Source organism: Salmo salar, chromosome 13, assembly GCF_965601325.2.
Source record: "Salmo salar chromosome 13, fSalSal1, whole genome shotgun sequence".
Classification (NCBI taxonomy): Eukaryota; Metazoa; Chordata; class Actinopteri; order Salmoniformes; family Salmonidae; genus Salmo; species Salmo salar.
In genome coordinates, this window is record NC_138303.1 from 26,984,024 (window position 1) to 27,007,379 (window position 23,356).

Below are 23,356 nucleotides of genomic sequence, written 5' to 3' on the forward strand. Positions count from 1 at the left end.
TATACATGCAGTGCCTTAAAGTATTCACAACCCTTTACTCTTTCCACATTTTGTTGTTACAGCCGGAATTTAAAATGTATAAAATGTTGATTTTTGTGTCACTGATCTACACACACAATACCCCATCATGGTTAAAGTGGATTTTTTGTTGTTGTTATGTCTTGAGTCCATTATGTATTCAATAATAGTAGTTAACATGATTTTTGAACAACTACCACATCTCTGTAGACCACACACAATTATCTGTAAGACCCATCAATTGAGGAGTGAATTTCAAGCACAGATTCAACCACAAAGATGAGAGGTTTTTAAAGGCCTCGCAAAGAAGGTAGATGTGTAAAAAAATGTAAATAAAATAAACCTGAAAAAAAACCTTAATATCCCTTTGAGCATGGTGAAGTTATTAATTAGACTTTGGATGGTGAATCAATACAGCCAGTCACTACAAAGATGCAGGCGTCCTTCCTAACTCACTAGCTGGAGAGGAAGGAAAGGAAAGGAAGCACAGTTCCCGCTCAGCCCAGTCAAAACTGTTCGCTGCTCTGGCACCCCAATGGTGGAACAAGCTCCCTCACGACGCCAGGACAGCGGAGTCAATCACCACCTTCCGGAGACACCTGAAACCCCACCTCTTTAAGGAATACCTAGGATAGGATAAAGTAATCCTTCTAACCCCCCCCCCCTTAAAAGATTTAGATGCACTATTGTAAAGTGGTTGTTCCACTGGATATCATAAGGTGAATGCACCATTTTGTAAGTCGCTCTGGATAAGAGCGTCTGCTAAATGACTTAAATGTAAATGTAAATGAAGGAAATTGCTCAGGGATTTCACCATGAGGCCAATGGTGATTTTAAAACAGTTACAGAGTTGAATGGTTGTGATATGAAAGAACTGAGAATGGATCAACAACATTGTAGATACCTTACAATTTTAACCTTAATCACAGAGTGTAAAGAAGGAAGCCTGTACAGAATATAAATATTCCAAAACATGCATCCTGTTTGCAACAAGGCACATAAGTAATACTGTAAAAAATGTGGCAAAGAAATTAACGTTTTGTCCTGAATACAAAGCACTATGTTTGGGGTAAATCCAACACATCTGTGAGGACCGATGCTGGAGACGAGAAGCAAGTGCAGGGAGTGAACATTTAATGGAAAACGGACATCCAAAGAAAACAAGAACAGAGTTTGGACAGGGGGAACAAAATGACATTACGACAATAATGCTGACACGGGGAACAAAACTGAGGAACAGACAGATAAAGAGGTGGCGGTCAACAACGTGAAGGAGTCCAGGTGAGTCCAATGAGCGCTGATGTGTGTAATTATGGTGACATGTGTCCGTAATGAAGGGTACTGAAGTGCCAGATAGGGGGAGCGGGAGCAGGCGTGACAGTACCTCACCATCTAGGAGCGCCACCCGGCGTCCCACCTGGGCGAGCCTGACGGGCCAGCCGAGGCATGGCGTGGGATGGGAGCCTGCCGAGCCAACCGAGGCAAGGAAACCTCTCGAGCCAGCTAAGGCGTGGAAGCCCGACGAGCCAGCTGAGGCACCCCTGGTTCCATCGGCGGCGGCACCCGGACCCGACGTCACCACCAAAAACAAAAAACAAGAATTCCCTGATGCTTCAAATAGTGGTGTCAGTATTCTGTGAGGACTGATGCTGGAGACAAGAAGCAAGTATTTGTTACTTTTATTGCTTACTTTTATTAGGTATTTTTCTTAAAACTGCATTGTTGGTTAAGGGCTTGTAAGTAAGCATTTCACTGTAAGGACTACACCTGTTGTATTTGGTGCATGTGACAAATAAAATTTGATTTGAAGTACAGGGAGTGAACATTTAATGGAAAACAAACATCAAACTAAACAAGAACAGCGTCTGGACAGGGGGGAACAAAACAACATTACAACAATAATTCTGACACAAGGAACAAAACTGAGAAACAGACAGATATAGAGGGGACAATCAACAACAAGGAGTCCAGGGGAGTCCAATGAGCGCTGATGCGTGTAATGATGGTGACAGATGTGCGTAATGAAGGGCAGCCTGGCAGCCTCGAACGCCAGAAAGGGGGAGTGGAAGCAGGCGTGACAACATCACTGAGTACCACTCTTCATATTTTCAGGCATGGTAGTGGCTGCATCATGTTATGGGTATACTTGTCATCGGCAAGGACTAGGGAGTTTTTTAGGATAAAAAGAAGCAGACAGCACAGGCAAAATACTACAGGAAAACCTGGTTTAATCTTCTTTCCAACAGACATTGGGAGACAAATTCACCTTTCAGCAGGACAATAACCTAAAACACAAGGCCAAATCTACACTGGAGTGGCCTACCAAGATGACTTTGAATTTTCTTTAGTGGCCTAGTTGCAGTTTTGACACGGCTTGAAAATCTATAGCAAGACTTGAAAATTGCTTTCTAGCAATGATCAACAACCAACATGATAGAGCTTGAACAATTTAAAAAATAATAATGGCCAAATATTGTACAATCCAGGTGTGCAAAGCTCTTGGACTTACCCCAAAAGACAAAGCTTTTATAGCTGCCAAAGGTGTTTCTAACATGTATTGTCTCAGGGGGGTGAATTCAAATCAAATCAAACTTTAATTGTCACATGTGCCGAATACAACAAGTGTAGACTTTACCGTGAAATGCTTACTTACAAGCCCTTAACCCAACAGTGTAGTTCAAGAAGAGTTAAGAAAATATTTACCAAGTAGACAAAAAAAAAGTTATAATAAAAAGTAACACAATAAGAATATTAATAATAACAATAATAACAATAACGAGGCTATATACAGGGGGCACCGCTACCGAGTCAGTGCGCGGGGGTACAGGCTAGTTGAGGTAATTTGTACATGAAGGTGGGGGTGAAAAGTGCAAATCAATCCCAGAACAACAGCATAGGACCTTGTGAAGATGCTGGAGGAAACGGGTACAAACATATCTATATCCACAGTAAAACAAGTACTATATTGACATAACCTGAAAGGCCGCTCAGCAAGGAAGAAGCCATTGCTCCAAAACCATCAAGCTCTGACGAAGGCCGTTAGGCCGATACGTAAGCTTATTAAATATCAGTGATACTATCAAGATCAGTGTGCGGTTTCCTTTTTTTCCTTCATCCAAAACCATCATTAAAAAAGCCAGACCACGGTTTGCAACTGCACATGGGGACAAAGATCATACTTTTTGGAGAAATGTCCTCGGGTCTGATGAAACAAAAATAGAACTGTTTGGCCATAATGACCATCGTTATGTTTGGAGGAAAAAGGGGGAGGCTTGCAAGCCGAAGAACACCATCCCAACCGTGAAGCATGGGGGTGGCAGCATCATGTTGTGGGGGTGCTTTGCTGCAGGAGAGACTGGTGCACGTCACAAAATAGATGGCATCATGAGGCAGGAAAATTATGTGGATATATTGAAGCAACATCTCAAGACATCAATCAGGAAGTTAAAGCTTGTTCGCAAATGGGTCTTCCAAATGGATAATGACCCCAAGCATACTTCCAAAGTTGTGGCAAAATGGCTTAAGGACAACAAAGTCAAGGTATTGGAGTGGCCATCACAAAGCCCTGACCTCACCCTATAGAAAATGTGTGGGCAAAACTGAAAAAGTGTGTGCGCGCAAGGAGGTCTACAAACCCGACTCAGTTACACCAGCTCTGTCAGGAGGAATGGGTCATAATTCACCCAACTTATTGTGGGAAGCTTGTGGAAGGCTACCCAAAACGTTTTACCCAAGTTAAACAATTTAAAGGCAATGCTACCAAATACTAATGGAGTGTATGTAAACTTCTGACCCACTGGGAATGTAATGAAATAAATAAAAGCTAAAATAAATCATTCTCTCTACTATTATTCTGACATTTCACATTCTTAAAATAAAGTGGTGATCTTAACTGACCTAAGACGGGGAATTTTTACATGGATTAAATGTCAGGAATTGTGAAAAACTGATTTTAAATGTATTTGGCTAAGGTTTATGTAAACTTCCGACTTCAACTGTATGTGATAAGGAGGTGAAGATTTCCCAGTTAGCCGACGATACAACCCTGTTTTTGAGAAATTAAAATCAGGTTCCAGTAACCCTACATTCAGTAGAGCTATTATCTAAATTGTCATGTTTGGTTTTGAATATTGCAAAATGTGAAATTTTACCACTTTTAGCACTTAAAGACGCAGTGAGTCCTGAAATTTCTGTCAATGATGTTATAACCTACTTAGGTGTCAAAATTACCCGAAATACTAATGAAATTAAAGAAATTAATGTCAATCCCTTAATTAAATCTATAAAAAAGACATTTAATTCATGGTTGGCAAGAGATTTATCTCTTCAGGGTAGAGTTCTTGTAAAGGCAGAGGGTTTATTCGAACTCCTTATCTTTTTACATCTTTAGAGATTCCCAAGTTTACGTTTACCACTCTCGACAAATTATTACTCAATTTAATTTGGAAAAATAAGCCACACAAGATCAGAAAGGATGTTATTACCAACAAGATTTGTGATGGTGGTCTAAATGTTTTAGATTTTACGCTGTTTAATCAGACTACAAAAGTGAACTGGATGAAGAAGTATCTAAAAACAAATACTGTTTATTTTCCAGAAAATTGTGGGGCTTAATTTTTTACTCCAATGCCCTTATGCTGTGGTTAAACTTCCTGTTAAATTAACAACATTTAAAAAACAAGCTCTAATGTGCTGGTCCTTGATACACAAGCACAACTTCTCTCCATATAAATGTTTTATTTGGAATAACGGTGATATTAGACATAGAAATAAAACCTTTTTTAATTTGTAGTTTTCCAATGCCATCTTTGGTTAGTCAACTTATAAATGATAATGGTAATCTTAATATGTAGAATGAATTATTAGCCAAATATAACTTTATGGGAATATGACATTTTAATGAAAGCTATTACCCATATGGAATCTTTACTTTACTGAAGGATCGATCAAGCTTTTCATTATATACACTAAGTTGCAGTTATAGTGTAGAAATTAATGGCATCAATATATTAGAAATGTAAGAACAATTTAGTCAGAGACATTACTAACAGGAAGTTTTACCCTGCTGCAATTTTCCAATGGGCATCATCATTTTATGTGAAATGACAGCGTGGGTGGACTAATTAACATAAATATTTGATAACTAATGAAGTAAGAAAAGTCTCTTTCAAGATCCTTCACAGATGTTATCCTTGTAATAGTCTTATTTCTAAATATGTAATTCATGTAGAAAATGAATACAGCTTTTGTGATTGTTTGCATAGTGAAATATTGGACTGATATGAAAATATATATTAGTGATAAGATGGGTAAACCTATAAGCATTAACATTTTTGGTAGTGGCTGCCAATAAATGGTGAATTTGTTTATTTTATTGGGAAAAATGTTCATCCAAAATGTTCAATGTTCATTGATTTACAAAAATTTTCATCCAACATGTTCAATGTTCATTGATTTACAATATTACATAACATCTCTAAAATAAAGAAAAAGTAAATTATCAAAGAAGTGTCTACAGTATTTGTGACCGACTGGCTCAATTTGGTCTTATGCAGCAAAATTTGAAACAGTGTTTTTTACATTGGATCAAAGTAGACACAGAGCTAGAAAATAGTATATCATACACTACAACAATGGGAAAGTAATTCTGCTTTGAAAGTTTAATAACTTTTGAGAAAATGGCCCTTAAATGTTTTGGTAAACCTACTGAAGAGGTATTCTTTGTCTACACCCATTCAGCATCTTTACACCCTCTTAAGCCTTATCCCCACCTATCTCTTTAAGAATTAATGTGAGGCCATGTACTAAACAACCAAAGCTTTCAAGACTAAAGGCTGGTTTATACTACATCTATCGACAGTTGTCGCAGTGACATCATAAACATTCTATTGTCGTCAGACATCAAACTTATCGTTGTCGTTATGAAAAAGTATAATCACAAAAACTATTGCCTGCATGACATCGGAAGCACTGGTGGTCCAAAATAGCATAACTAGTGTATTTCAATACCAATAAACCCAGCCATTTAAAAATTATTTTAGTATATGTCAATCTAGCAAACCAGGTAACTAAAAGCAACTTTCTAAACAATATTTATGTTTGTTTCTAGCTTGTTAGCCAGCTAGCTAATGTTAAGTTAGCTGGCTAGCCAGTTCAAATAATGACCATATTATATAGCTGACAACGTCTTCATTATTAATCAAATTTCAAAATCAAATCAAATTTATTTATATAGCCCTTCTTACCTCAGCTGATATCTCAAAGTGCTGTACAGAAACCCAGCCTAAAACCCCAAACAGCAAGCAATGCAGGTGTAGAAGCACGGTGGCTAGGAAAAACTCCCTAGAAAGGCCAAAACCTAGGAAGAAACCTAGAGAGGAACCAGGCTATGAGGGGTGGCCAGTCCTCTTCTGGCTGTGCCGGGTGGAGATTATAACAGCACATGGCCTAGATGTTTAAATGTTCATCATTGACCAGCATGGTCAAATAATAATAATCATAGTAGTTGTCGAGGGTGCAACAAGTCAGTAACACAAGAGTAAGTGTCAGTTGGCTTTTTCATAGCCGATCTTTGCGAGTATCTCTACCGCTCCTGCTGTCTCTAGAGAGTTGAAAACAGCAGGTCTGGGACAGGTAGCACATCCGGTGAATAGGTCAGGGTTCCAACAGGTCTGGGACAGGTCCGGGTTCCATAGCTGCAGGCAGAGCAGTTGGAACTGGAGCAGCAGCACGGCCAGGTGAACTGGGGACAGCAAGGAGTCATCAAGCCAGGTAGTCCTGAGGCATGGTCCTAGGGCTGCCGAGAGAGAGAAAGAGAGAATTAGAGAGAGCATATTTAAATTCACACAGGACACCGGAAAAGACAAGAGAAATACTCCAGATGTGACAGACTGACCCTAGCCCCCCGACACATAAATTACTGCAGCATAAATACTGGAGGCTGAGACAGGAGGGGTCAGGAGACACTGTGGCCCCATCTGATGAAACCCCCGGACAGGGCCAAACAGGTAGGATATAACCCCACCCACTTTGCCAAAGCACAGCCTCCACACCATTGGAGGGATATCTCCAACCACCAACATACCATCCCGGGACAAGGCCGAGTATAGCCCACAAAGATCTCCGCCACGGCACAGCCCAAGGGGGGGCGCCAACCCAGACAGGAAGACCACGTCAGTGACTCAACCCACTCAAGTGACGCACCCCTCCCAGGGACGGCATGGAAGAACACCAGAAGACAGTGACTCAGCCCCCGTAATAGGGGTAGAGGCAGAGAATCCCAGTGGAAAGAGGGGAAACCGGCCAGGCAGAGACAGCAAGGGCGGTTCGTTGCTCCAGCCTTTCCGTTCACCTTCACACCCCTGGGCCAGACTACACTTAATCATAGGACCTACTGAAGAGATGTGTCTTCAGTAAAGACTTAAAGGTTGAGACCGAGTCTGCGTCTCTCACATGGGTAGGCAGACTATTCCATAAAAATGGAGCTCTATAGGAGAAAGCCCTGCCTCCAGCTGTTTGCTTAGAAATTCTAGGAACAATTAGGAGGCCCGCGTCTTGTGACCGTAGTGTACGTGTAGGTATGTACGGCAGGACCAAATCGGAAAGATAGGTAGGAGCAAGCCCATGTAATGCTTAGTAGGTTAGCAGTAAAACCTTGAAATCAGCCCTTGCCTTAACAGGACGCCAGCGAAGGGAGGCTAGCACTGGAGTAATATGATCAAATTTTTTGGTTCTAGTCAGGATTCTAGCAGCTGTATTTAGCACTAACTGAAGTTTATTTAGTGCTTTATCCGGGTAGCCGGAAAGTAGAGCATTGCAGTAGTCCAACCTAGAAGTAACAAAGGCATGGATACATTTTTCTGCGTCATTTTCGTACAGAAAGTTTCTGATTTTTGCAATGTTACGTAGACGGAAAAAAGCTGTCCTTGAAACAGTCTTGATATGTTCTTCAAAAGAGAGATCAGGGTCCAGAGTAACGCCGAGGTCCTTCACAGTTTTATTTGAGACGACTGTACCACCATCCAGATTAATTGTCAGATTCAACAGAAGATCTCTTTGTTTCTTGGGACCTAGAACAAGCATCTCTGTTTTGTCCGAGTTTAACCTGTTAGGGCTAGGGGCAGTAACGTGACACTTCCTACGGCTCCCATAGGCTCTCAGAACCCGGGAAAAAGCTGAGTGATGTCGAGGCTGCCCCTGGCTGAAAAACAATAGCGCCTTCGGTAAGTGGTCTATCAGAGGACAATGAGACTGAGGCGTGTGCACGAGGCGACCCCATGTTTTTATTTTCTCTCTCTTTGTACTAAAACACAGATACCCGGTCGGAATATTATCGCTTTTTTACGAGAAAAATGGCATAAAAATTGATTTTAAACAGCAGTTGACATGCTTCGAAGTACGGTAATGGAATATTTAGATTTTTTTTGTCACGAAACACGTCGGGCGTGTCACCCTTCTTTACCCTTTTGGATAGTGTCTTGAACGCACGAACAAAACGCCGCTATTTGGATATAACTATGGATGATTTTGAACCAAACCAACATTTGTTATTGAAGTAGAAGTCCTGGGAGTGCATTCTGACGAAGAACAGCAAAGGTAATAACATTTTTCTTATAGTAAATCTGACTTTGGTGAGGGCTAAACTTGCTGGGTGTCTAAATAGCTAGCCCTGTGATGCCGGGCTATCTACTTAGAATATTGCAAAATGTGCTTTCACCGAAAAGCTATTTTAAAAATCGGACATAGCGAGTGCATAGAGGAGTTCTGTATCTATAATTCTTAAAATAATTGTTATGTTTTTTGTGAACGTTTATCGTGAGTAATTTAGTAAATTCACCGGAAGTTTGCAGAGGGTATGCTAGTTCTGAACGTCACATGCTAATGTAAAAAGCTGGGTTTTGATATAAATATGAACTTGATTGAACAAAACATGCATGCATTGTATAACATAATGTCCTAAGATTGTCATCTGATGAAGATCATCAAAGGTTAGTGCTGCATTTAGCTGTGGTTTGGGTTTATGTGACATTATATGCTAGCTTGAAAAATGGGTGTCTGATTATTTCTGGCTGGGTACTCTGCTGACATAATCTAATGTTTTGCTTTCGTTGTAAAGCCTTTTTGAAATTGGACAGTGTGGTTAGATTAACGAGAGTCTTGTCTTTAAAATGGTGTAAAATAGTCATATGTTTGAGAAATTGAAGTAATAGCATTTCTAAGGTATTTGAATAACGCGCCACGGGATTCCACTGGCTATTACGTAGGTGGGACGAAATCGTCCCACTGGCCTTTGAGAGGTTAAGAGTAGAAAGTTTGCAGCCATCCACTTCCTTATGTCTGAGACACAGGCTTCTAGCGAGGGCAATTTTGGGGCTTCACCATGTTTCATTGAAATGTACAGCTGTGTGTCATCCACATAGCAGTGAAATTTAACATTATGTTTTCGAATGACATCCCCAAGAGGTAAAATATATAGTGAAAACAATAGTGGTCCTAAAACGGAACCTTGAGGAACACCGAAATTTACAGTTGATTTGTCAGAGGACAAACCATTCACAGAGACAAACTGATATCTTTCCGACAGATAAGACCTAAACCAGGCCAGAACTTGTCCGTGTAGACCAATTTGGGTTTCCAATCTCTCCAAAAGAATGTGGTGATCGATGGTATCAAAAGCAGCACTAAGATCTAGGAGCATGAGGACAGACGCAGAACCTCGGTCTGACGTCATTAAAAGGTAATTTACCACCTTCACAAGTGCAGTCTCAGTGCTATGATGGGGTCTAAAACCAGACTGAAGCGTTTCGTATACATTGTTTGTCTTCAGGAAGGCAGTGAGTTGCTGCGCAACAGCTTTTTCTACAATTTTTGAGAGGAATGGAAGATTCGATATAGGCCGATAGTTTTTTTATAATTTCTGGGTCAAGATTTGGCTTTTTCAAGAGAGGCTTTATTACTGCCACTTTTAGTGAGTTTGGTACACATCCGGTGGATAGAGAGCCGTTATTACAGAAAAGTAAACTCACAACAAGATCATTATTTACAAGTTAATGGCGAGCCAATTACAGAAAATAGCTTACGGTTGTGAGTGTTGTGACAAAATAAAAGCAAGGCATTCTACCAGAGAATTTTAGAACCTGGACACTGTCTCATTGGCCTAACGTGATTTGACTTTGGTGCAGGTCATGTTCTTCACATTACCATCTCTGGTAAACACATACTATATCAAATAAAATCAATGTTTATTTGTCACATGCACAGGATACAGAAGGTGTAGTGAAATGGTTACTTGCATAGTGGAGACTTTTGTTTAGACACGAAGCTAGCTAGCTAAACAATGAACCACATTGTTAGCCCAGAAAATGTTATGTGTTATTACATACAGCTGGGAAGAACTACTGGGTATCAGAACGGCGGTAACTCACCAGTATTACGACCAAGAATACGACTTCCCCGAAGCGGATCCTTTGTTCGCACCACCCAGGGCAATTGAACTGGTTCCAGAGGCCGACCCAAAACAACGCTGGTGGAGAAGATGTACTCGCTAATGTTCAGTCCCTGGATAACAAGGTCGACAAGATCAGGGCAAGGATTTCTTTCCAGAGAGACATCAGGGATTGTAACATACTCTGTTTTACGGAAACATGGCTCTCCCGGCATATACTGTCGGAGTCGGACCAGCCATCTGGATTCTCAGTCTATCGTGCCGACAGGAGTAAACATCTCTCCGGGAAGAAGGGCGGGGGTGTATGTTTCATGATTAACGACTCATGGTGTAATTGTAATAACATACAGAAACTCAAGTAATTTTGTTCACCCGAACTAGAATACCTCACAATCAAATGCCGACCGTATTATCTTCCAAGAGAATTCTCTTCGGTTATTCTCACAGCCGTGTATATCCCCCCTCAAGCCGATACCATGACGTCCCTCATGGAACTTCACACAAGCATTTCGCTACACCCGCAATATCATCTGCTAAACACGTGTATGTGACAAATAAAATTGTATTTGATTTAATCCCAACTCATGTTACTACCCTGCATGAATCTGCAGGTAGCTAGCCAACCAGGTTCAATGTTACCATGCTAGCTAACATTAGGCTATAACAAGCAATGCAAATGGCTCTGAGATAAAAAATAATATTACTACACAGATCATACACGTAACGTTAACTAGCGAGCCAGCCAGCTAACGTTAGCTAGCTAACAGTATGTTTTAACGTTAAATGAAAACGGCTTTCTAACAAAATTAGAAACTTATTATATCTGAAAATGTCAAAATGTACATTTTTTGTGTCTCTCTGGATTTATGGATTTATTGTATTTTGGGGGGATTTTGTTATGTGCGATATTTGTATATTGATTTGTACAATGTTCGTGCTATGCATAGTATTTTTTTATCACAAAAAAAACCGAGTAATTTACGAGTTGGAGGGCCGTTCAACTGAATTGTTTCCTGTCATATGTGGTAAATCCCACCTTCCCACTTGGTTATGAACGAGTTGTTATTATCAATGAAAATACATTTCTTCAAAAATACAAGGTAGACGGTAAGAGGCAAGTCTGTCAGACCATTCCAGCCAATGAGAAGTCAGACAGGTATAATGGTGTCCACTAGTTACCACAGACAAAGTCAAAATAATCAACATTCATCAAAACAAAAATGTGCCTTTTGGTTTAATTCAAGGTCTGGGTTAGGAATAAGGTTAGCAGTGTGGTTACGGTTTGGGTTAGGTTTAAAAATCACATTTTAAGAAGATGCAGGGTTTATGACTTTGTGGGTGTGGTAACAAGTGACGACCAGGCACAACACCTATGTTAAGTGTTTTTTCTCAAAGTTGCCGGTACAATGTCCTACATATATCAGTACACTCATAACAACCTAATCATTACGAAACTTCCACTCGATCAAATAATCCACACGTTGCAAATAAGCCATTACATTTTTTGTTAACCAAATTCGACACTGTCTCATTGACCTCCATACAAAAACTCTTCGCTTGGTGAGCGGGAAAAAACGCTACCTGCTGGGGAACACAGATTTTGGGCAGTTATCCCTCTTGCTTCGCCTCTTCCTTCGCCTCTTCCTCTCTTCATGAGCGCTCAATCAAGCTCCAGCTCTTGACGTGGAAAGAAGTCGCGCGAGAAGTACGCACAATGCTCGCGAGGTCAATGGTGTGTGAAAGGCATGGACAACGACTTTTATAACTAAACCAAGATAGACCATAGCCTGTCGTTTCCAATGGGAACAGAGGAGTCATGGTGGGCAGAACCAAGCAAGAGCTAGCGAGATCGGCACGTGCTAGCATATGTCGGCAAACTGTCGTTATGGAACGCCTACTCTGTGAAGTGCGCGTGTGCAATAACTCAATTCGCCTTTTCACTCCTTCTAAACAACGCGATCTTTTACAACTTTGGCAAAGGCTAAAGTCTACAAACCTTAGTCCACTCTGTTCATAACATATTCTAGCTTTGGGAACAGAAAACTGTATTTAGATCAAATGTTTAATCGATGAGAAAATTTGCAGAATGTAGGCCAAAATCCATCTTCTCCCACTTCCCGCCCCTGAACTTACTCTCACTACCATACTTGGTAGTGAATGGAAACGCCATGCAGATGCTTCATATTTATACATCCAGTGAAATATCTGTCTTATTGTTCTATTTGTGGCATAGAGCTAGGACTTATCTTTGTATCTACCATTATAGGGTTTGTGATACCATGGTCAGCGCCATAGAGCAGTGAGGTGGAGCTCTGCGTGTCTGGAAGTAATTTAGCCATTCATTGTTGTCATCGTGCTATATAGAGTTGCTATTTTCAAAAGTTTCTCGTGTCAAATTAACTCGTGACATTCCTGGATTACTCATTATATTAATCAAGTTTAATTTAATCAACAGATAAGACAGTCAGTTGAAAAAAGGTTAAGGGTACCAGATGCAGTGGAGAATCCTCAGAAGAGGAATGGGAGGACTATCAACCTCAGTGAATTTCATAAAAATAGTGAAACATTCAATAAGTTATCCTTTTGAGATAAAACTATACTAAATACAGTGCATTCGGAAAGTATTCAGACCATTTGACTTTTCCACATTTTGTTAGGTTACAGCCTTATTCTAAAATAGATACAATAATTTTTTCCCCCCTAATCAATCTACACACAATACCCTATAATGACAAAGCGAAAACAGGTTTTTAGACATTTCTGCAAATGTATTAAAAATAAAAAACAGAAATACCTTATTTACATAAGTATTCAGACCTTTTGCTATGAGACTCGAAATTGAGCTAGAGTGGCCAGACGGAGGCCACTCCTCAATAACATGACAGCCCGCTTGGAGTTTGCCAAAATTCACCTAAAGGACTCTCAGACTATAAGAAACAAGATTCTCTGGTCTGATGAAACTAAGATTGAACTCTTTGGCCTGAATGCCAAGTGTCACATCTGGAAGAAACCTGGCAACATCCCTACGGTGAAGCATGGTGGTAACAGCATCATGCTGTGGGGATGTTTTCCAGTGGCAGGGACTGTGAGACTAGTCAGGATTGAGGGAAAGATGAACGGAGCAAAGTACAGAGAGATCCTTGATGAAAACCTGCTCCAGTGCGCTCAGGACCTCAGACTGGGGCGAAGGTTTACCTTCCAACAGGACAACCACCCTAAGCACACAGCCAAGACAATGCAGGAGTGGCGTCGGGACAAGTCTCTGAATGTCCTTGAGTGGCCCACCCAGAGCCCGGACTTGAACCTGATCGAACATCTCTGGAGAGACCTGAAAATAGCTTTGTAGCGACGCTCCCCATCCAACCTGACAGAGCTAGAGAGAATCTGCAGAGAAGAATGGAAGAAACTCCCCAAATACAGGTGTGCCAAGCTTGTACCGTCATACCCAAGAAGACTCAAGGCTGTAATCGCTGCCAAGGGTGCTTCAACAAAGTACTGAATAAAGGGTTTGAATACTTATGTAAATGTTATATTTCATTTTTTTTTAAACTGTTTTTGCTAGCACCATGCTACAAGACCATGGTGCTTGCCTACGGAGCTGTGAGGGGAACGGCACCTCCGTACCTTCAGGCTCTGATCAGGCCCTACACCCAAACAAGGGCACTGCGTTCATCCACCTCTGGCCTGCTGGCCCCCCTACCTCTGCGGAAGCACAGTTCCCGCTCAGCCCAGTCAAAACTGTTCGCTGCTCTGGCACCCCAATGGTGGAACAAGCTCCCTCACGACGCCAGCGGAGTCAATCACCACCTTCCGGAGACACCTGAAACCCCACCTCTTTATGGAATACCTGGGATAGGATAAAGTAATCCTTCTAACCCCCCCCCCCTCCCAAAAAAGATATAGATGTACTATTGTAAAGTGGTTGTTCCACTGGATATCATAAGGTGAATGCACCAATTTGTAAGTCGCTCTGGATAAGAGCGTCTGCTAAATAACGTAAATGTAAATGCTTTGTCATTATGGGGTATTGGGAACAACACCTCCACTTCGCTGATAATGAACTCTGGAGCCCCACAAGGGTGTGTGTTCAGCCCCCTCCTGTACTCCCTGTTCATCCATGACTGCGTGGCCATGCACGCCTCCAACTCAATCATCAAGTTTGCAGACGACACAACTGTAGTAGGCTTGATTACCAACAATGATGAGACAGCCTACAGGGAGGAGGTGAGGGCTCTGGCAGTGTGGTGCCAGGAAAGTAACCTCTCACTCAACGTCATCAAAACAAACGAGATGATCGTGAACTTCAGGAAACAGCAGAGGGAGCACCCCACTATCAACATCGACGGGACCGCAGTGGAGAAGGTGGAAAGCTTCAAGTTCCTCGGTGTACACGTCACTGACAACTGAAATGGTTCACCCACACAGACAGCATGGTGAAGAAGGCACAACATCACCTCTTCAACCTCAGAAGGCTGAAGAAATTTGTCTTGGCACCTAAAAGCCTCACAAACTTTTACAGATGCACAATTGAGAGCATCCTGTCAGGCTGTATCACCGCCTGGTACGGCAACTGCACCGCCCGCAACCGCAGGGCTCTCCAGAGGGTGCTGCGGTCTGCCCAACGCATCACCAGGGGCAAACTACCTGCCCTCCAGGACACCTACAGCACCCGCTGTCACAGGAAGGCCAAAAAGATCATCAAGGACAACAACCACACGAGCCACTGCCTGTTCACCCTTCTATCATCCAGAAGGCGAGGTCAGTACAGGTGCATCAAAGCTGGGTCAGAGAGACTGAAAAACAGCTTCCATCTCAAGGCCATCAGACTGTTAAATAGCCATCACTAGCACATTAGAGGCTGCTGCCTATATACATAGACTTGAAATCACTGGCCACTTTAATAAATGGATCACTAGTCACTTTAATAATGTTTACATGTTTTGCATTACTCATCTCATATGTATATACTGTATTCAATTCTATTCTACTGTGTCTTAGTCTATGCCGCTCTGACATCGCACGTCCATATTTTTATATATTCTTAATTCCATTCCTTTACTTAGATTTGTGTGTATTGGGTATATGTTGTGAAACTGTTAGATATTACTTGTTAGATATTACTGCACTGTCGGAGCTAGAAACACAAGCATTTCGCTACACCCACAATAACATCTGCTAAACACGTGTATGTGACCAATAAAATCTGATTTGATTATTGTGTGTAGATTTGAGGGAAAAAACAATTTAATACATTTTAGAATAAGGCTATAATGTAACAAAATGTGGAAAAAGTCAAGGGGTCTGAATACATTCCGAATGCACTGTATATTAACGTCACCAAATAATTTATTAAAACACAGTTTTGCAATGATCGTCTAGAGTAGCCTCAACAGCACTCTGTAGGGTAGCGGCCATGGTGTAGCCAGGGGACATCTAGTTTCCGTCCTCCTCTGGGTACATTGACTTCAATACAAAACCTAGGACGCACATGGTTCTCACACCCTTCCATAGACTTAAACAGTAATTATGACAACTTCCAGAGGACGTCCTCCAACCAGTCAGAGCTCTTGCAGCATGAACTGACATGTTGTCCATCCAATCAAAGGATCAGATAATTAATGTAGTACTGAAAGCAGAAGCTACAGCTAGCTAGCACTGCAGTGCATAAAATGTGCTGAGTAGTTGACAAAGAGAGACAGACAATAGTTTAACAGTTTTGAACAAATTATTTTATTTAAAAATGCAGCTAGGTAGTTTAGCCTACTCAAACACCTGGCTCAAACAGAGAGGGATGCTCTGTTAGCTAGCTGGCTATGGCTATCCAACAAGTCAAGGTAAGCTTTTATAAATGTATTGCCACTGGGGCCCGCCGGTGTAACTGCTAAACTGACTGCATGATTGTGGCGAGTTTACTAATGCATTAGTTCTAGTAGCTATATTGACTATAACGTTAGGTAATATGGTGACAACGATGAAGGTTTGTGTAGCGGTTAGCGTTATGATATAAAGATGTGGCTTGGAAAGTTTATTTTGCCTGGTCACAGACAGCTGATGTGTTGTGCACTGAAGTCCACAAGTGAAGGGAAAAGGTGAGAAGAGAGCGTATAGATGTGAGAAGGAATTATACAACGAGCTAACTGATCATGCTGTTTGTATGTGGCTGCTATGAAAGTGAACTGTGTTTGCATGTGATCAGGGGTGTATTCATTCTGCCCATTCTTTTTTTTTCTTCTAAAAATGGAAGCAAACGGAACAAAAGGGGGATATACATACCTGACTTTTGTCCAATAGAAACTCTCGTTTGCAACTGTTGGACTAATGATTACACCCCAGATCAGCTAGATACAGGCAAGAGTGTGCAAGGCGGTTTTGAATGTGTCACTGTTTGTCACCTTGATTACTCAAATTTATTTCGACCTGTGCACCTACATCATAGGCTAGATTGTAGCAACCTCATGATGGGTATAGGGAAAATTTGAGTATCATGTAGTAGCCTAAACCTATCGATGTTACATTGAGCTGGGTGAATGGAATATGAATGACAGTCATCCAATGTGCTGTAATAGAAATAAGGCCATGCTCATAAATAAAAAATAAAAGATTGTCCTCCCTCATCTTAAACGTTACCGACCAACCACTGCTGCGTACTGGCTGTGTTGGCAAAATCACTACATATCCCACAGAGCCAAGCGGGGTGAGACTGCCCGTTGTCACAGTCCCAAGACCAGTCAGTCCAAGACCAGCTAACCCTACAACAATAATTCAGAGACAAACAAATAAATCAGATTACTTATATTTAAGGGGAGCAAATATAAATACCATCCCCAAACTCAGCTATAACTGTCAATAGTAAAACAAAGCTTACATTTGAGTTAAACCTGAATACCAAAAATGGTAAAGTTGCTTCCTGACACGGTAGATTCCTCCTCACCACTCTGAGGCGATCTCCATTTTAAAGTAGTCAATTTTCTTCTTCATTGGCTGATTGCTCCCAATTCAAAGGAATCTCCACCCAGTTGACTACTTTCAAATGATGGAAGCCCTCAATGGCAATGTCCATGCCAAAACAGGTTATATGCATGATGAGTCCTCTTTATGTTGAAAGGTGCGTTTTTTCATTCTCACTATTCAGGGCTACATACTTCTACATAAAGCCTTTTGGAAGTATAGCTACAAAAATGCAAGTAACCACAAAAGCTGCCTTCTGTGCTCAAACAGTAGCCTACCAATAAGTAATCCTCCTACCTAACCTTAGTGGGTGGATATATATATATATATATATATATACACACACACACACATACATACACACACACACACTATTGATTTTTGAACAATATATAACTTATTTTTTACATTTACGTCATTTAGCAGCCACTCTTATCCAGAGCGACTTACAAATTAAATGCCTCATGAGCTAAATTCAATTGTCGTACCACCATCAGAACCCAAAATATAAACAATCAAATTGAAAACAAAACGCTGTATAGCTTAGCTTTGAATTTGAGCACACCAACAAATGCTACTTTGCCAAACCATTCAATACTGTTACCAGTAGGACAGCAGGTGGCAACAAAGCCCACTTATTCCAAGAAAACACTTTCACAAGACACATTGGTCAGACCTGTTTTAATTGTTTTCTTAAAGACATTAACAATCCATTTACTGTATGTACAATATGTAAACAAGAGCACGTGAGACAAAAAAAAGGGACAAATAAACATGCTCAGTATAATAGTAATTTTTGTAGTTTCCTTTACCCTCCAACACGCTTTATCATAGTCCGAAGTAATTTTGGAATAGGCTTACATTGTTATTGAGTAACCACAACAACAACAACGAAGGTTGATGAGAGAAATAGATCTGACAGAATCCAAACAGAGGGTCCTAGTGACATTCATATGAAGTCTTAATGCATTTTCAAATACAACTGTTTTCCAGAGTCGAGCCGTTTCAAGACATTTGGAACATTCACAAACAGTGCTATAAAAAAAAAGAGAACCTCATATGCTTGTTGTAGCACTATAAATATTGTCCATGTGTCTTCTTACAAAAACATTGTACAGTTTTATGTTTTTTTTAATTTTTTTTTATACATCACAGTTGGTTAAATTCTATGTAAACACTGAGTTACTATATAATATGAGTATGAACCAATAACGCACACACAGGGGAAGTGATTGATAACTTACTAAATTATGAAATATTTTAAAAACTGTATTGACAATACCTTTTAAACCCCATTGACAATGTAGAATTTACATTTTAAATCTGTTGGGTGTGCCAAAAATGGCTCGCACAATAATGTGCTGTTTCACTTCCGTTGGCAAATAACTATAAAGACTTGGGGTATATTTTAAAGAGAAGCATCACAGTTTAAGATTGTCTAAAGGAAATTCCACCCAAATGATGCAATACGCAGCATCATATGATGCAAAATGCATCATACTGGCTGTATTTCTGTATTTTGACATTTACATATCTTAAAATTGATTGCTGACATGCAAAACATTTTGGGGCTATATCAACCATGGACTAATGAAAGAAATACCAAAATATCGTTTTTGGGTGGAGTTTTCCTTTAAGATTGTTGTCAGAATACAGAAAACTTTGATGTCTGATCTTTTGATGTGCTCTCCTGTAGATACCTATAGCGTTAAGGTAGTTGGTAAGAGGGACATCAAATGGGGATGAAAGGAGGAGAGAGGTAATGAAAATGTATTACATCCAGATGAAATACAGTCACAAGAACAAGGTAAGTGACTCCTTCAGTCTAGGGCACAGACTTTAAGGAGGATGAATGATGGCTTGAAATATCGGATCATGAAGCAGACATTGAACAAATCGAGAGACGGGACGAGTCAGCTGAATCACAGAGGAGCAGGCCTTCATGCAAAGAGTGTCCATGGCATTTAAAAGCCCTGAGCCTGACTAGGAGAGGTTGAGGGTGTTTTGGTGGTTTAATTGCCTCTGTGGTCATACTGAGATTCGCTTGACATTCCCAGATTAGTTGGTCGCAGAGAGACTTGGTCTATTGTACATATCCTCTAGTCCCTTTCTGACAGATACATACATTTAACAGAATGTAGGATTGTAGAGTAAAAATGTGTGAGTGCAGTGTAGTGGTTAGGGCACATTAACAGAGGCACTGTCCTTGCACTTGTCCACGCTGCAGGTAGGAGAGGAGCCTTTGTCTGTGGGGGCAGATGCTGTACCAGAGGGGGGCTGGTCGCTGGAAGAGGGACCTGGTGGTTTGGCTGAGGGGTCAGAGGTTGACTCCACCTCTGGTTCCTGCTGAGAAGCTGTTGCTGTCGGAACAGAGGGAGGAGGACATGATACAAGTTCAGATAGTAAAATACAGAGAAAGACGATGTGTATGGTTTTGTTTGTGCGAGAGCAGGGACTTTTCTGCCATTGTAATCTTTGGGTGTGCCGTCTAAGAGTTTATTCGGGTCACGTAAGTCCAAAATTGTATTTTTCTTTTTTTATATATTTTCCCGGGATGGAAAAACGGACCTATATATTTGTGACTATAATAATCTTTGAGAACTAACAATTAGTGATGCACCGATATGACATTTTTGGCCGATACCGATATCCAATATTTTCCTTGCCAAAAAAAAACGATACCGATAAAAACAGATTTTGCGGCCTTTAAAGCATTCTAGTACAGTTAAATAGTTAAACACACACATGGATGCAGCGGTTTAAGGCACTGCATCTCAGTGCAAGAGGCGTCACTACAGTCCCTGGTTAGAATCCAGGCTGTATCACATCCGGCCGTGACTGGTCCCATAGGGCGGCATACAATTGGCCCAGCGTCGTCCGGGTTTGGCCGGGGTAGGACGTCATTGTAAATAAGAATTTGTCCTTAAATTAACTGACTTGCCTAGTTAAATAAAGGTTACAAACACACAACAAAAAGTTATTTTGTTGGCATTTACGTATGTCCCCATTACCAGTAAAACATAATCAAAACCTATTTCTTTCACTTACTTGCTGTGCTGTTTAGTTGTTAATTTGTTCAGTCGTTTCATTCTCAACCACGATTTCTATGGAACGCCGTTTGGGTCTTTGTGTGTCAGAAAATACACTATTTAACACTATTTGACGTGTCAAATAAGTTTGTTGACCAAACAGGACCTGAATATGACTGCACGTCACATAATAATTTAACGCGTTCATACATTTTTTACGTAGTTATTACACATTGATTACACTATGACTCGTATTTCATATGTCAGAAGGATTCATCAATATGTATTCTATGATGCTGGTAAAGTTGTCTTGCGCACCTACAGTGCTGGTCATAAAAAAAGCTAATGAATGCAAACAATGTTCTTCCCCAAAAACATAGCAAAACAACAATCCGTTTCAGTAGCTATATAGTTAGCTAGCTAACTATATAGCTAGGTGTCATCATCTAAAATAACCCTCATTTATAAGACAGTTCATATTTGATTAATGGTGGTGGAACCCATCTATGTGAAGCTAGTCACAATAAGGATTAGCCCCAATAATGGACTTTGCGGTTAGCCTTCAAAATAAAAGTATGGCATAATTCTACTATTTGTATTAATTTGCTTCACTGTCAATGACATATCTCTATTTTGAAGGCAAACCGCAAATTCCATTATTGTGCCTAATCCTTATTGTGGCTAGCTTCACAACACATAACCCGGTCTTGTCGAGCATCACTAGCCAGATGAAGCTAGCTGGCTGCTTATAATGTTAGCTTTGGGCAACAGGGTTAAGTAGCTGGCTAACTATTTATTTTAATGAACTGAAGTTCAATTTCAATAGGCAAACAACAAGTGACAACCTAGCTAATTCTTACTCACAAGGATTCCTAAATCTTTGCTAAGAATAATGAAAATGACTGCAGTTTCTGCTGGTCATTGTTTTCAGGCTGGTTGTATTGGTGCTAGCTAGGTACCAAACTAAAGCTAGCTACCCCAGAAGTTGCGGTCGAACAAATGATGCTTTATTACCAACGCGGTATTGTAAACACATCGTTCGTGGCCAGTGTTTGCTGACTTTGTTGTACAGCTTTGACAGTGCTACTGTATATTTTTTGACACGCAAAGACCCAAACGGAGTTCCATAGTATGCATGTCGTGAAGCTAATAGCAGTGACACTATTACTGTGTAACTCCGGTAGGGCAACATCGGAAAAATAGCACACTTGGTAGTGTGTACCGGTGCTCGACCAGTCAGCGAAAGTCGACATCACCCACGACAGAAAACGGTTGATTGTCAAGGGCAATGAATTCGATTACCTTGGCTTTAATGGATTTCACCTTTGAGTTGTATTGCTGAAATTTTGTTACTCTTTCAAAATACTGCTCGACTTGTTGACTGTTCGATCCACACAGCAGACATTGTGGGCTAGTTTAGGAATGCTGTGTTGCACGTATAGCGCAAAATTTTACGTGGTGTCATTACGTCATGTACCTTCGTTATATAGGTATGCACGTTAGCTTTGACATCGGTTTTGCACATCGGCCAATACCGATGTTGACATTTTTAGCTGATATCGGCTGATTCCGATATGTTCACCGATATATTGTGCATGCCTAGTGGAAATCTGTCCTTTGGTCTTATGAGTCCAAATTTGATATTTTTGGTTCCAACCGCTGTGTTTTTCTGAGATGCAGAATAGGTGAACGGATGATCTCTGCATGTGTAGTTTCCACTGAACCATGGAGGGGGGGGTGTGATGGTGCTTTGCTGGTGACACTCTGATTTATTTAGAATTCAAGGCACACTTAACCAGCATGGCTACCACAGCATTCTGCAGCAATACACCATCCAATCTGGTTTGCACTTAGTGGGACTATCATTTGTTGCCATTTTTAGCTAATATCGTCCGATTCCGATATGTTAACTGATATATCGTGCATCTCTACTAACAACCACTTAAATAAAAACTAGACAGTCAGGCAGAATTAAATTCCCCAAAAAATGAATTTAATAAACTCAGCAAAAAAAGAAACGGCCCTTTTTCAGCACCCTGTCTTTCAAAGACAATTCGTAAAAATCCAAATAACTTCACAGATCTTCATTGTAAAGGGTTTAAACACTGTTTCCCATGCTTGTTCAATGAACCATAAACAATTAATGAACATGCACCTGTGGAACGGTCGTTAATTGCCTACTGTCTATAAGCAGTTAGTGTCAAAGGTCAGAGTTATGAAAACTTTGGACACTAAAGAGGCCTTTCTACTGACTCTGAAAAACACCAAAAGAAAGATGTCCAGGGTCCCTGCTCATCTGTGTGAATGTGCCTGAGGCATGCTGCAAGGAGGCATGAGGACTGCAGATGTGGCCAGGACAATAAATTGCAATGTCCGAACTGTGAGACGCCTAAGACAGCGCTACAGGGAGACAGGACGGACAGCTGATCGTTACATCCGAACATCACACCTGCGGGACAGGTACAGGATGGCAACAACAACTGCCCGAGTTACACCAGGAACGCACAATCCCTCCATCAGTGCTCAGACTGTCAACAATAGGCTGAGAGAGGCTGGACTGAGGGCTTGTAGGCCTGTGGTAAGGCAGGTCATCACCAGCAACAACGTCGCCTACGGGCACAAACCTACTGTCGCTGGACCAGACAGGACTGGCAAAAAGTGCTCACGGTTTTGTCTCACTAGGGGTGATGGTCGGATTCGCGTTTATCGTCAAAGGAATGAGCGTTACACCAAGGCCTGTACTCTGGAGCGGGATCGATTTGGAGGTGGAGGGTCCGTCATGGTCTGAGGCGGTGTGTCACAGCATCGGACTGAGCTTGTTGTCATTGCAGGCAATCTCAACGCTGTGCGTTACAGGGAAGACATCCTCCTCTCTCATATGATACCCTTCCTGCACGCTCATCCTGACATGACCCTC

General features: G+C 41.1%; 1 protein-coding gene and 1 long non-coding RNA gene across 4 annotated transcripts in view; both read right to left on the bottom strand.

The window, feature by feature from the left end:
• Positions 1-5,370: 5,370 nt before the first annotated feature.
• Positions 5,371-12,307, bottom strand: LOC145859993 (uncharacterized). The gene is made up of 2 exons (XR_014379930.1): positions 12,044-12,307; positions 5,371-6,814 (listed from the first exon to the last, which is right to left on the bottom strand). It is a non-coding gene; the product is annotated as an uncharacterized LOC145859993 (long non-coding RNA).
• Positions 12,308-18,076: 5,769 nt separating this feature from the next.
• Positions 18,077-23,356, bottom strand: part of LOC100195767 (MYND-type zinc finger-containing chromatin reader ZMYND8) — a 30,339-nt gene continuing 25,059 nt past the window's right edge. For all 3 annotated transcript variants that reach the window (XM_014135056.3, XM_014135055.3, XM_014135053.3), the window contains one exon: positions 18,077-19,770. In XM_014135056.3, the coding sequence (XP_013990531.1) occupies positions 19,589-19,770 (182 nt within the window). In that variant the 3' untranslated portion in view covers positions 18,077-19,588. The remainder of the gene's footprint in view (positions 19,771-23,356) is intronic.